Source organism: Fukomys damarensis, unplaced genomic scaffold (genome assembly GCF_012274545.1).
Source record: "Fukomys damarensis isolate Sample0158 unplaced genomic scaffold, DMR_v1.0_HiC HiC_scaffold_16, whole genome shotgun sequence".
NCBI lineage: Eukaryota > Metazoa > Chordata > Mammalia > Rodentia > Bathyergidae > Fukomys > Fukomys damarensis.
Window position 1 is genome coordinate 20,425,504 of NW_022900928.1, and position 13,634 is coordinate 20,439,137.

General features: G+C 43.1%; 2 protein-coding genes across 16 annotated transcripts in view; both read left to right on the plus strand.

The window, feature by feature from the left end:
- The window catches only part of Trim66 (tripartite motif containing 66), a 59,862-nt gene that overhangs the window by 29,723 nt on the left and 16,505 nt on the right, over positions 1-13,634 (plus strand). For 14 of the 15 annotated variants that reach the window (XM_033764154.1, XM_010615331.2, XM_010615340.2 and 11 more), the window contains 3 exons: positions 1,893-2,010; positions 3,568-4,472; positions 5,840-6,001. In XM_033764154.1, coding sequence (XP_033620045.1) covers positions 1,893-2,010; positions 3,568-4,472; positions 5,840-6,001 — 1,185 coding nt within the window. The remainder of the gene's footprint in view (positions 1-1,892; positions 2,011-3,567; positions 4,473-5,839; positions 6,002-13,634) is intronic. The other variant, XM_033764157.1, reaches the window with a different exon arrangement.
- On the plus strand, positions 24-1,874 carry LOC109117776 (small VCP/p97-interacting protein-like). Its single transcript, XM_019206223.2, has one exon. It carries the CDS (start codon positions 751-753, stop codon positions 982-984), a length of 234 nt encoding a protein of 77 aa, XP_019061768.1. The 5' UTR covers positions 24-750; the 3' UTR covers positions 985-1,874.

Below are 13,634 nucleotides of genomic sequence, written 5' to 3' on the forward strand. Positions count from 1 at the left end.
GCAGGCATGGCACTGCTGAGCCACATCCCCAGCCCAGAGGAGGAAGAATTTTGAGAGAAGTTCGTGGGCTTTATATTTGGATATATTAAATTTAAGGTTGTAAGGCATCCAAAAGGAGACATTCAAAAATTGTTTTGATAGCTAGGTTTGGAAATCAGAAGAAAAGTCAAGGTCGGAGGCCTAGATGTGAGAGTCACTGAGATATTGATGTATCGTTATGGGACTGTGTGTAGAAGAAGATGAGAGCAAATCTGGAACCCAAGAATGTCATCATTTTCTGCATAGAGGAAGAGGATGAGTGAAAAAGAATGAGAAGCCACAGTCAGAAGTTAGAGGAGAGTGTGGTACACTGAAATTGACAAGTTTCAATTAAGTGGTCATTGTTGCCCACACTACATCAGTGAAATAGGATGAATAGTGGTGAGAAACCCTGAGACCCGAGAAAGTCCCTGTTGGTCTGGAAAGGGAGCTCCAGCAGAGTAGAAGAGTTAGAAGGCAGAATGAGGAGACTGAAGATGTTGTTTCAGTCTGAGGAAGTGACAAAGTAGAGACAGAAGTGCGATGAAGGGAAATAAGTAGTTTGTAAAGGAGACACAGTCTGAGGAAAACTGTTTAGAAAAAAGTTTGACAGCCATTTGCACACATTAATATGGAAGGTGAGACCTACGAGAGAGAGTGGAGCAGGGGGTGGTGGGGCGGGCATATTGAGAAGGCGGGAAAGCTTGCGCTGTGGTCGCATGAGCCTCCGGGATGGGGCTGTGCTTCCTGTGCCCTGCGGAGTCTGCACCGGTGTTACTGAGCCCGGAAGGGAAAAGAGCAAAACTTGCAGAGGCAGCAGAGAGAAGACCGATGGAGGCTGCATCTCAGGGGATTTTAGATGTTCGATCTGTGGAAGAAAAGAGAAAGAAAAAGGAAAAAAGAGAAAAACAAATTGCCACTTCTGGACCTTTACTAGCAGGTGGACTTGGAGGGACAGTTTCATAAAGCAGCACATGAATGGCAGAGCCTACTGCCAGTAATTGTCCAGCAACTGCAATCAAATGGACTTCATTCAGTTTCTTCTCCTTGAGTACACAGAATCAACTTTTGTAATATTAGTGCCCTTAATTGCAGTGTTAAATCTATATTGAACATATTGGGGAAAAAATTAGATTTTCAGACTTAGAAAATGGCCAGACCATTCATTAAATTCTTATATTCCTGCACTTACTTTTCTGCAGGAAGTAAGTGATTTGCCATTTTTTCATAGAGAAGGCAGGAGAAGGTGGGATCTAGAATGAACTGGGTGATCTCAAACACAAGGTCACTCCCTTCCTCTGAGATGGGGGAACAGGAAGGGACCAGTATAATGTAGTTTGGTTTGGAGGTAGGAGGGATGCAAATTGGGGGCATTTGGTTTCTGTGGTCTCTTTTTTTTTCCCTGTGAAGCAGAAGGTGGTAATAATAGAGTTACACATTGAGTGAAGAATTGAAATATCACCGAGGACAGTGGAAGAGGAAGGTGACAGAAAAGGGAATGACGAGAAAAAGCCTTTCTAGGGTGCCCCTGAAATTAATGATCACTTATGTGGCCCTAGATAACATGGCTTTGGATGGCTGGATTTAGGAATTGGTGATGCACCGGGAAATGGGGTATAAGTGATACTACTAAGAACGATGAGAAGCTGAGAAGACCCTGTGCACTGGTGGTGTAGGGCTTGAAGAATTCAGTGAGGAAGGGGAACAGCTAGGAGGATGGGAAGGTACTAACGTGCAAGGAGATGAGAATGTGGGGGATGGCCAGAGGCTAAAGCGCCAAGACTTTGAGCTCTTTAACCTTCCGTAGAGCGAAGGAGAGAAGTTGTCATTTAAACACATGAAGCCCAAATAAATGACTTTGGTGCTGTTGTCAGATTGTGTTTCAGATGCAACGATTGCTGGAGACAAGTTGTAACACAGATCCTGGCTCTCCTTGGAATATCAGATTCACCTGGGAGCCTAACTTCTGGACCAAGCAGCTGGCTTCCCTCGGTGAGCTAGGATCTCCTAGGTGGGCTTTGACCTAAATGCTAAGACTAAATATGGGAAATCTGCTTAGATTACTGGGTGGGTCCGCATATGTCCAAGATAAAGTACTCCCTAGACTGTTAAGAGTTCATGGAGTCATTCAGTAAATTTCTTTTTGTGTGAGAGTGGGGAGGCAAAATACTGTGGTAGCACAGGTCTTTGTAACAAGACCAGGTGAAATTTGAGCTTTCCATTGTCCCTGTTACCTTGGTTTCACTGCTAGAGAGGAGGCAAGACTGTGACCCTGCTCTCTAGAATTGGGAGTGAAAATGTCTCTGTGATCACACAGGATATATATGTGTGGCTACAAGCAGGGCATCTCAGTAATCGAGTGTGTGTGTGTGTGTGTGTGTGTGTGTGTGTGTATTACACATCCTTTAGTGTTGCAATATCAGTAAATAATTTATGACCTTGTGCATTTTTCTTCCCTGCTGCAGTAATTAGTAATTTGCTAGTACTTAGTCTTTTTTGTTTCTCTCTACTTTCATGGCAGCTCCATTTAAATGCCTATTAACCCAGGACCTTTGCACTGAGCCACATCCCCAGACTTTAAAAAAAAAATTAACTTTGAGACAGAGTCTCACTGAGTCACTAAGTTGCCTAGGCTGGACTTGAACTTGCTATCTTCCTGCCTTAGCCTCCCAGAGTTCTGGGATTACTGACATTTAGTCTTTAGGCAGAGAGTAGACAACTTGAAGTTGTGCCTGTATTGACAGCCTAATGGGCTTGTTAAACTAATGGCCAAATACCTTTTTCATTTCAGGCCATTAATCTTGAAAATGTTTGAAAACAGCAACATGATAAATAATGTTAGATATATTTCTCCCTCTTTAATTTAATGCAGCAGGGCCCCTGATCTGGGTTTTGCCCCCTATTTTAGGGACAAAGGTAAACGAAACACAGCCTTTCTGCTTCAGGAGCTCAGTCTTCCCCCGAGGAAGCCTCATCAAAACAGTGAGGTGAAGGAGCCATTAGACTGAGTCAGCAGTAGATGTCATTTTCTCATGCACAAGGGGTCCAGAGACCTGCTGGTATCTGTGATGGGAGCTTCCTTGATGGCTTCCATCTTCCTTGCTCAGTATACAGTTCCTGTGATTCGTGTCTTTCTCATTTGTCCCAGGAATAACTCCCTGTTGCTAGTTTCCAGCATACTTGCTCCATGGCCCATTGTTATTCTTTTAGTCAGAATTTCACTTGGGCTGTTGTGCTAAAAAAAGGAGTGGGTGCAGTTTGAAGGAGCCCGTGGTTTCCCTAGCAGGATGGAAACAGTCAGGCTGAACATCTGGTAAAAGTTGAACTAATACAGCAAATATCCTTGACCTCTGAAGCAAGTTCATACCAGGGCTGTTACTACAGCATTCTAGACTGAGTCTTGGAGATCAGGGGTTGAATTTCCTAATCTCTGTGCCAGGTACAGCTTTGCTGCATGTTGTCTTTTGGTCCTAGGAGCAAGAAGTAGCAAAGGAGGTGAGGGAAGCAACTGGTGCTTACCTTTGGAAAAACTCTGTTCTCACTTTCTAGGCTGCATAACTACTGAAGGTGGACAGCTGTCCCGGATAGATACTCCCGCTTATGGAGGCTTACAGGGGCCATCATCCTTTTATCAAAGTCACCAGTCCCCAGTGGCTCAGCAAGAGGCCCTTAGCCACCCCTCGCACAAGTTCCAGCCTCCAGCACTGTGCTCCTCCTCTGTGTGCTGCTCCCACTGCTCTCCAGTCTCACCCTCACTCAAAGGCCAGGTCCCCGCACCCAGTGTACACCCAGCCCACGGCTTTAGGCAGCCCTCTGAGATGGTGCCCCAGCATCTGGGGTCCCTGCAGTGCTCCACCCTGCTGCCCAGGGAGAAGGAGGTGACCTGCAATCCTCACCCGCCAAAGCTGCTGCAGCCCTGGCTAGAAACTCAGCCCGCGGTTGAGCAGGAGAGCACAGCCCAGAGGCCCGGGCAGCAACTGACCTCCCAGCCTGTGTGCATTGTCCCCCCACAGGACGTTCAGCAAGGAGCCCATGCCCAGCCCACTTTACAGACCCCCTCCATCCAAGTCCAGTTCGGCCACCACCAGAAGCTGAAGCTCAGTCACTTTCAGCAGCAGCCACAGCAGCAGCTGCCCCCTCCGCCCCCTCCCCCACCTCCGCTCCCACAGCAACCAGCTCCAACTCTACCTCCATCCCAGCACCTGGCTTCCAGTCAGCATGAGAACCCCCCTGGGCCCGCCTGTTCTCAGAATGTGGACATAATGCACCACAAATTTGAGCTGGAAGAGATGCAGAAGGACTTGGAGCTTCTCCTTCAGGCCCAGCAGCCCAGCCTGCAGCTGAGTCAGACCAAGTCTCCTCAGCATCTTCAGCAAACCATTGTGGGGCAGATCAACTACATTGTGAGGCAGCCAGCACCTGTCCAGTCCCAGAGCCAGGAGGACACCCTCCAGGTGAGCCGCCCCACCCCAGGACTGTTCAGGGAATGCAGCCTTCCCAGTCATAGTGCAGCACAGGAAGCAGCTTCATCATCTTAGTGTGACCTTGAGCTCAGCTCTCAAATTGCAGAACTACCCTGGACTCAATCTCTGCCTCAGGAAAGCTGCAGGGATCATAGGGCCTAGTTCCAACATAGCTCTCCAGGGTGACCTGGCTCAGCCTGGTCTTCCTGGATGACACTGGAGACTTTGTCCATAGATAGTGCCCTCTAAGTTACACTAGGCTCTTGCCATTGCTAGGGCAGATGCAGACATCTTCGTAACCCCCGAAACTCCCTTGCTGGGAACTTATCCTAGGGAAGGGAAGAGTTTAAGGAGGCACTTTTATAACACTGCACAACATAGAATTAAACTATTTCATATCTACTAGACTAGGCATGTGTTATATATGTCATTTATCCAACATTGTTCAATTAGTATCACTACCAGTATTTTATAGGTGCAGAAATGGGGATCAGAGAGGGCAAGCAGTTTGCCTAGAGATTGTACAGTGTTGAGATATAGAGTTAAGACTTGGATCCTAAGTGTTTTCTATAACACTACAGAAGAGGCCTCAGTTTATGGGGATGTTGAATGCCTCTCCTCTATTTTCTCAGCTAAGAAGTGTAGTTTGTACCTCTGTGATATTTTTTTTTTGTATTCCACATCTTCATGCTTAGCTCCTGTTTGTCTTTTTTCCCAGATCTCCTATTTCACCCTCTTTCACCCTAGCCCTTGTTATTTTCCCACAGTTGTTTCCTGAACATCTGTAATCACATATCTTCAAAGAAGTTTTGTAGACTTTTGTCTTGTTAAAAAATGTAAGGCCTCACTTTTATGCTTCAGTACTGACAACTTCAGATGATGCTCTGCGTGTCATCCGCTGAGGCTCAGTTCCTTGGAAGGTATATGGAACAATCCCTGTGACAGCAGAGAAGGCTTTAGGGTTCATAGAGGACCATAAGCTAAATCTAAATCAAAAGTGTATTATGGGGCTATGAGTATAGCTCAGTGGTAGAGTACTTTAGCATAGGTAAAGCCTTGGGTTCAAACTCTAGCACTACAAAAACAAACAAGCAGAAACAAAAACTTGTGTTATGATTGCTAAAGTCTATATGTCAAAGCTAGCTCTGAATTCTTGGTTTGGATTCTGTCATTATGAGGTAGTTTTACAAAGAGTTTAGATTAACAGCCCTTTTCATTTTTGAACACATTTTAAGCAGTTAACCATGAGTAAATAGTTGCAGTGGGCAAGACAGGATAGACACCACCTTAACCCTTCCTGTGGCTTCTACTGCTATTCTCTACAGTGAAACCACCCAAGTTCTTATTTTCTTTTCTAGGTTACAGATGAGCCTCCAGCATCAGAAGGCCCAAAGCCAGCTCTCCCTCCTGACAAGAACACTGCTGCTGCCTTGCCCCAGACCCCTGGGGAAGAAACTCCTCACAGTGTCCCTCCAGTGGACAGTAGTGTCCAGCACTCCTCTCCGAATGTGGTGAGAAAGGTACTAATGGAGCCTGCTTCCCCTGACGTGGGACCCACTGCCAGCCGAGACTCCAGGCACCTGGATGAGGATGAGGGGGTGGGGGGAGGAGTGTCTCTGTTCCATCCCTGGATGCCGAACAGCCCTGACTCATGCCTTCTGTCCTAGTGACTCAGCAGCATAGGTCCTTCTTCACCTCCATTTCTACTCCCACACATGCACTTCAATTGGGGCCTACTGGGCTTCATTTAGAGTGGAGAGGAAAGAGGAAAGAGCCAATTTATCAAATACTCTGCCTTTGGAACTGCGTAGAGTGCTTTGTGAGCATTATCTCACTTAGCCCTCCTTCCCAACAGTTGTGTGAGGTGGGCATCACCATTGAAAGCTGAAGGTCTGGGCCCTAAAGCTAATAGAGGAGAGGGCTGAAGTTTACTTAATTTGAGATCTGTTAGAATTCAAAGCCTGAAGTTTTTTCCTTTCGGCAATCAAAATGGGGAAAATATTTTATGTGGCACCCACAACCCATGGATGCTTGGCCTTAGCATTTGAATCAGTAGAATTTGTTGGGCAAGTGGTGAAGGGATGTCTTGCAGAGGTAGCGAGCGTCTGGGGACACTAAGCTCTCTTGAAGATGAGTATGGGAGAACTTCTTGTCCATTTGCCTTTCTGCTTGCTGGAAGTGTTTTTTCACCCTGGCAATAATCCAGATCCCCAAAACCCCTACCTTTTCCCTCCCACTACACCCCTGTCTTACCTCAAGCTGGAACCTCATTGTTGTGCCATGTTCTCCACTTGCCCATCCCTTTGCCCCTTGGCTCTGTTTTACTTCTCCTGTTGCCATCTCAGGCCTTGTACCCTCAGTCCTCCTGGTGCTTCCACCCGGCCCTGAACTTGAAGCTCTGAGGTTAGTCTCTTCCCCCAGCCCTACAATATCCTCTGGCCTTGTAGCCCTGGCTCTGCTAGTTTTTCAGTGTACTACCCCTCATCAAGCTTCCCCAGCAGCACAACTGCCATACCTGCCTTAGATCAGTCAGTCTCAGTGACACTTGAGATAAGAATTTAGAAATGGAAGTAGCAGAAATAAAATGTGAAAAAAAAAAGAAAAAGAAATGAAATGTTAACTTGAACAGTTTTGGTGACTCTTGAGGTCTGGATAGGCCTCTGATATCAGTGGCCTTTTGGCCATGCCTGTCTGTCCTATCCTATTTGAAATAGTTTGCCCTACAAAGACCGTAGAGATCCTATACAGGGGGTAATTGAAAAGTATGGTAAATGTATAAATTAAAAAAAAAAACTTACTATGGTAAAAGACATGCCATTAATCCCCCTAAAACACTGTCCCTGTCTTAGAACACACTCAACCTATTGTTTTTGCCACTTTCTGAAGCAGTTCTGAAAGTCCTCTTTCATGAGTGTCTTTATGAGATGTGATCCAAATGTAATGAATGCTGTTGCCGAGATCCATCTGGTAGAAAGGCAAGCTCATAAAAAGATTATTGTGTAGCCGTTTCATTTACCCAACCTGGGTCTGTGCAACTTCTGACTCTTCCCCAAAGTCAAAATGACCACAAAAGAGAAATGTTTTGAATCGATTCAAGACATCAAGGCAGCCATGACAGCACAACTAAGAGGTCCTTTGTGGCTCTTAGAGGTTTAACTTCTTGTAGTTGGGTTATCCATTATGTATTAATTCAGTGTCAAAACCATTTTATGTAGACTAACACAGAAATCTCTTAGTATGTGTCAAATGTTCTGCTATGTTCTGGGCATACATTGTTGGACGAGGTAGTCTCACATTTAGAGTCTGGTGGGAGAGATGAACAAGCAACAAAAACAAATTGTGATACAGTGCTATTGTAGTCATTGAGGTGTGCCCTAGGGGAGCACCCAACTCTAGGAGAGGGTCCTGTTCATAGCATACTTGCTAGAGGACATAAGAAGTTGGGCTATTGAAGAGGGAAAGTGGAGTAAATTAGTCCAAGGGATTGCTCATTGAGATGGTGATATAGGGAAAGAATGTAGCTGCTATAGATGTCAGTAGTTCATCTGGAAGAGTGGGATATGCCAGTGCTCAGCTGATAGTGGAACTGGTAGTCATGCAAAAAATGCTGTTGCTTATTTGTGGAGGTTCAGTTCTGTTCTATACATTGTGTGGTAGAAGGGAGGTGAGCCACATCCAAGCCATGACTGTGTTTCCTCTGTGATTGGACCACAAGGCTCTGTGAGTAGCAAGGTCACTGCCTTCCTGTTTGGCTGCACATTGGCAGTGAAGTTAGTGATGGTCCTAGGACTTATTTTGATCTGTTTCTGGCCCATCTGAACTGGGGCTCATGTAGACGTTTGAAAGGGCAGATGGCCTGGTATTTTTCAACTGTTTATGGTCTGAACTTCCAGAAAAAGGACTCTTAAGGTTGTCACTTTGGCTTGGAGAAAACTTTGGGTTGACACAGAAGTACTGATGATATACAAATTTACTACAATAAGAAAAAAGGCTTTCTTTTTTTTCTGTTTTTTTGTTCCCTTGAATCTGGGGTTGGATAGGGTGGAAGATGTGAAGCCTGTTGAACATCTTATCATTGCATAATAACAATTTGTGTAGTATTTTTCTACCTTTTATTAGGATTTTACATGGATTATTTTATTTTATCTCTTTGTTTATCCTAGCAATACTATGAGGAAGCCACTTTCTTATTTCCCTTTGAAAGATGTGGAAACTGAGACACAGAGAGGTTAAGTGATACACCTAAGAGCTGTAGAGCTGAACATGGGCAATGTTAGGACCAGAGCACAGATTCCTGCCTCACCCTGTGCTCCATATTAGGTTAAATTCTCTCTCACAGTGAGAGAAATAGGATTCCATCTGGCCTCTCACCTGTTGGATTTTCCTGTATTCTTTCAAGTAGCCTGAAGTATAGCTGGAGAGGGGTCTGAGGGACAATCTTCTTTGGTCTTAGTTATTTTTACCTGGTAAAGGTAAAGGTGAAGGTAAAGGTGCTTTGGCCTTCAACCATTCCTTCCCCTGTGCTGGCTTGTGAGTGCCAAAAGTCTATCTGAAGGTCACAGACCAGAGGAACCTGTGGCACCAGGCATCTTTCGGTGTGTTCCATGTCAACTCTAGATTACCACAAGGAGGATTTTTGCTAGAGCACAACATCTGTGACAAGAACGTTGGACTGGAGCTAAGGGAGTTCCTAGTAAAACGAGATGTGGAAATTCTGGAATGGATTTTCTCCGGAACTAAGATTTGTACTCTCAGACTCAGTTTACCTTTCAACTTCCTTGCATCCATTGGGATATTTTAAAAAGAAATTTTGACATTTTTCCAGTACAAACTTCTTGGTCTTGGTTCAGCCACTCTGAAAATATGCAATGGTCACAACTCTACAACAGAAACTCTTACTTCCTAAATGAAACTGGAAGATGTTTTGATGGCTTCTTTTCATACTTCTGAACTAGTCAACTGCTGAAATGCATGATCCTTTCCTCAAAACTCTCCATGGAGTCAGAGCTATGGGCATCATAGAGAGCCCTGAGTCCCTGTTCATCTGCAAGAGCGCTCTCTCTTCTGCTGCTCACAATAGAACTCCAGATCTTCCACAGAGGACTTTGAGATCAGAGAGTGCTGCTCATGGCTTGAGAAGAGTCTGGGATGTATTTTCAATAAATGATACGGAAGCAATAGGCATTTCTAGGACCCAGATTATAAAGAGTGGATCAGAATAGCAAAGGATAATGACTCAAATGACTTTTATACCATTATTAAAGTTCAATGCCTGAACTCTGAATTTAACTCTTATAACAGCTTAGTGAAATTTATATCATCCTGTGGAGGAGGGAATTAAATTCTGGAGATGGAAAACGGCTTGCTTATACTAGTACTGTAAATTCTGGCATGTGTGAAGAAATACTAGGAATCTTGCCTTCATAGTCTCCAGATACACTGCTATGGACCAGATCATGGATATTTAACCTCAGCAATGATCTCTCCCCTGTGGCCTGGCTATAGCCAGAATGTTCTCAGGACCTTGTGAAGCTTTCTTCGAGTACACATGGTGTCATGATCAGTACCTGTAGAGTAGCATAGACATTTACTCTGTCTTACTCAGAAGTTAAGAAAAATCCTTCCCGGGTCTGCCTTCCTAAATTTAGCACCCACTAAGAGGCCTGTCTCCTTGGTTCTTGATTTCATTCACAGACCAAAACTATGATCTTTGCCTACCTCTTCTGGCCTGTGAGAAAACAGGACCTTACTCATAAGCCGTAAGTTTCATTCGCTGGCCTTGGTAAAATACCTCTAGCCAAATTCTCATGAGCCTCCAAGGCTGGTGTTTTCAGAGTTTTACTCATCTGGCTTTCACTTCAAATTGGATTCCACTTATTCCTCTCTTTTTCCTTCTACCTCAGACTCTGGGATTCTTTGTTTTTCTGTCTTTCTCAGGCTATCAGGGCACTGGGTACTTTTGGTTTTTTCCTCTACACTACCCATGGACATTCTTCTATTTGATTTTGGTCAGTTGGCATAAATCAGCATAGTTACATCCATAGGAATAGCCTTGGTTAGTACTAGAGGTTTTCATTGACAAGAAATAGCATTCACTGTCAAAAGTAACAGCTTTGCTATTAAAAATCAACACATGAAATCAATCACTAGAAAAGTTAGTCCTTCCCTCACCTATTGTATTCATTTGTTTCAAGGTCTGCCACTGTAAAATCAGTCTGTATAATCTTGAAGTTGTTGAAGCACTCAAACATTTCAAGGATTTAATTCATAAATCTATTCACCCCTGTTATTGTTTCCTTATCTATTTCTTCAGTGAAGACCTTCAATGTATTTCCAAGATTCAGTTCCCAAGTCATCAGTCCTTTCTCCTGCTGCACATTTGCACAGGGGCCAGTCTGGTGATTTTAGCCCCTGGAAATAAAACACTGAAACCAGAAATAAGCAGGCAAAGCTTTGGAGCAGCAACAAAAACAGATGTCACAAAACCCATGTATTATATTCCATATGAGATCATAAATCCACAGTCAGGTATCTAGTCAGCATTCCTTTTTTTAAAGTCAGCATTCTTGATCTAGCAAGCTTAGTTATATGGTTTTAATTTATAGTTTTCCTGCATTAAAGCAGTAAGCAGATTAGAAATGGGGAGTCAGGACTTCTATAATGGCAGCTAACAACAAGGGAAAAGATAGCAAGGGAAAAGGGAAACATCTCTAGGCAAAGTTGCCAACCCGTGAGATCATTCAGTGAAAGGACAAACTGATTGCTCCACTCTTAGAAGTTCCTAAAAGCTTTACTATACTACTTCCTTGACTCATTAGGCTTCATTTACTCTGTTAATTAAGGCAGAGTAGTGTGTAAAGTGTTTTAATATATTCCCATTCAATATAATGTTTTCAAGCCAGTCACTTTTTGTTATTGAAAAAAGTATGTTTCAGTTATCTGGAAAATTATTTTATGTGGAACACTACTCTAACTGCACTACTTTATTCCCAGCAATATTTTTGTGCTGTAAGTACCTGAAACTTATATTAAACTCAGGGCATGTGCACTAAGTGTCTGTTTATTGACTTTGCAATCCCTTTTTACTAGAGCGCTAACTTTCTAGTTAATAGCACAAAATTAAAAACAGTCAACAGATTTTCAAGGCCATTCCTGGATTCTCACCTAGTCTTGGGCCTACTGTGAGTTTAGGAAATCTAGGTAATCATTCTGTGTCTCAATTCCCCTCCCTGTTACAGTGAAAGAGCAATGCTTTTTTTTTTCTTTTTCTGAATTTTGACAAATTGTTATTATGCAATGATAAGATGTTCAACAGGCTTCATATCTTCCACCCTATCCAACCCCAGATTCAAGGGAACAAAAAAACAGAAAAAAAAGAAAGCCTTGTTTAGGAAATCTAGGTAATCATTCTGTGTCTCAATTCCCCTCCCTGTTACAGTGAAAGAGCAATGCTTTTTTTTTTCTTTTTCTGAATTTTGACAAATTGTTATTATGCAATGATAAGATGTTCAACAGGCTTCATATCTTCCACCCTATCCAACCCCAGATTCAAGGGAACAAAAAAACAGAAAAAAAAGAAAGCCTTTTTTCTTATTGTATAAAATTTGTATATCATCAGTACTTCTGTGTCAACCCAAAGGTTTCTCCAAGCCAAAGTGACAACCTTAGGAGCAAGCAGGGAGATGCTACATAAAGGAGGCGAGAGGGGGGCTCTTTAGGGTTAGGTTCACTCCCTAAAGATGACTTGAGCCCATTATCAGAGTGAATGTTTTAGACATTGTGATTCTTCTTTTCTGAACTAGAATGTAGTTTCACTGCCAGTTTTACATATTTTTACTTGCTAGTTTGAAAATATACATTTTTCCCTCATGAACTCCGGAGTTTCTTTTCTTTTTTTTCCCCTGAAAGTGTAAGTAATGACCTTGTAAGACTTTATGGCAGGAAATGGACTTTCACCTCTCTGATTGTTCCCCTCTGAACAATTTGGATACATGAGAGGGCAGTGAGGCACCAGTTTTCAGAATGTGGCCACATTCCCAAACTTTTCTCCAATCTTAGAGCACTCTTTAAAAACCCCTTCCTTCCCTTCTGGCCCTAGAGTTTCAACCTCTTTTGTTGTCCTGAAAAGATAAGGTATGGAGGCTCTGGACTCTCTTCTTTGTTTCTGGACATGAAATAAGCACCTTTTGTTCTATTGTTTTATGGCACTCATCCCAGAGATCCCGATGAAGTGTCAAAAATAACTAACACAGGCCTGGGGATTTAGCTCAGTGGTTCCGCCGCCTGTCTTGCAAGCACAAGGACCTGAGTTCAATCCCCAGTACCAAACAAAACAAAGCAACAACAACAACAAAGACAACTAACACACTAAATTAACACAAACACTTATGTCTGTGTAGCCTAGGTTGGGACTGACTTCATAACACTTTCTCTGAGATCCTTCTCCCATGCAGTTTTCACAGGTTCTGTTTACAGCTACCAGAGCTTCACCCCACTTCCTGATAGCCCTGGTTCCTTGGTAGTTGGCTACAGATGTGGAGATGAAAGAGATTAATTGAGTATGCAGTATCTGAGGACATGTTACTGACCTTATACTATCTTCCTGGTGTTATGGGAGCAGATCCAGCAGGCTCATTTCCAAATTAACTTGACAGTTTCCACAATTTTTCCATGGCTCACTCTTCCCTCTCCTTATGTTATCTCCCATCTCAGGGTATGCAATAAGTAATTAGGACAGGAGAGTGGGTAATCTACACATGTAAAACCTACCCCTAATCTGGCAAGTTTTGTCCTTGGAGATTTTGTGCATAGTTTGTGACATGTAGCTCCTGGCCATTGTTAGTTGGATGTTTGAGCTAGATTTTAGTGTTCTTCTTGTTTATTAACAGCAACGATCTCATAGAGAATCATTTATTTCATTCTCCATGTTCAGCGCAGATAGATGAAAGAACTCTAGAACTGCATTAAATATACATTTCAAGTGGGTTAACAGTGCAATAATCCAGTTAAAATGATTATATTGTCATGTACAAGGTGTGATTGAAATAGTGATGTTTAAATTAATAGAATTATTACAGTAAAATATACATTACCCCCCACTTATGCCATCATTCTTGCCACTCTTTTTTTTTTTTTTTTTTTTTTTTTTTTTTT

What these genes read in the sequence shown, in the direction of transcription:
- LOC109117776 (XM_019206223.2), top strand. Translation starts at nt 751, where the DNA reads ATGGGGCTGTGCTTCCTGTGCCCTGCGGAGTCTGCACCGGTGTTACTG.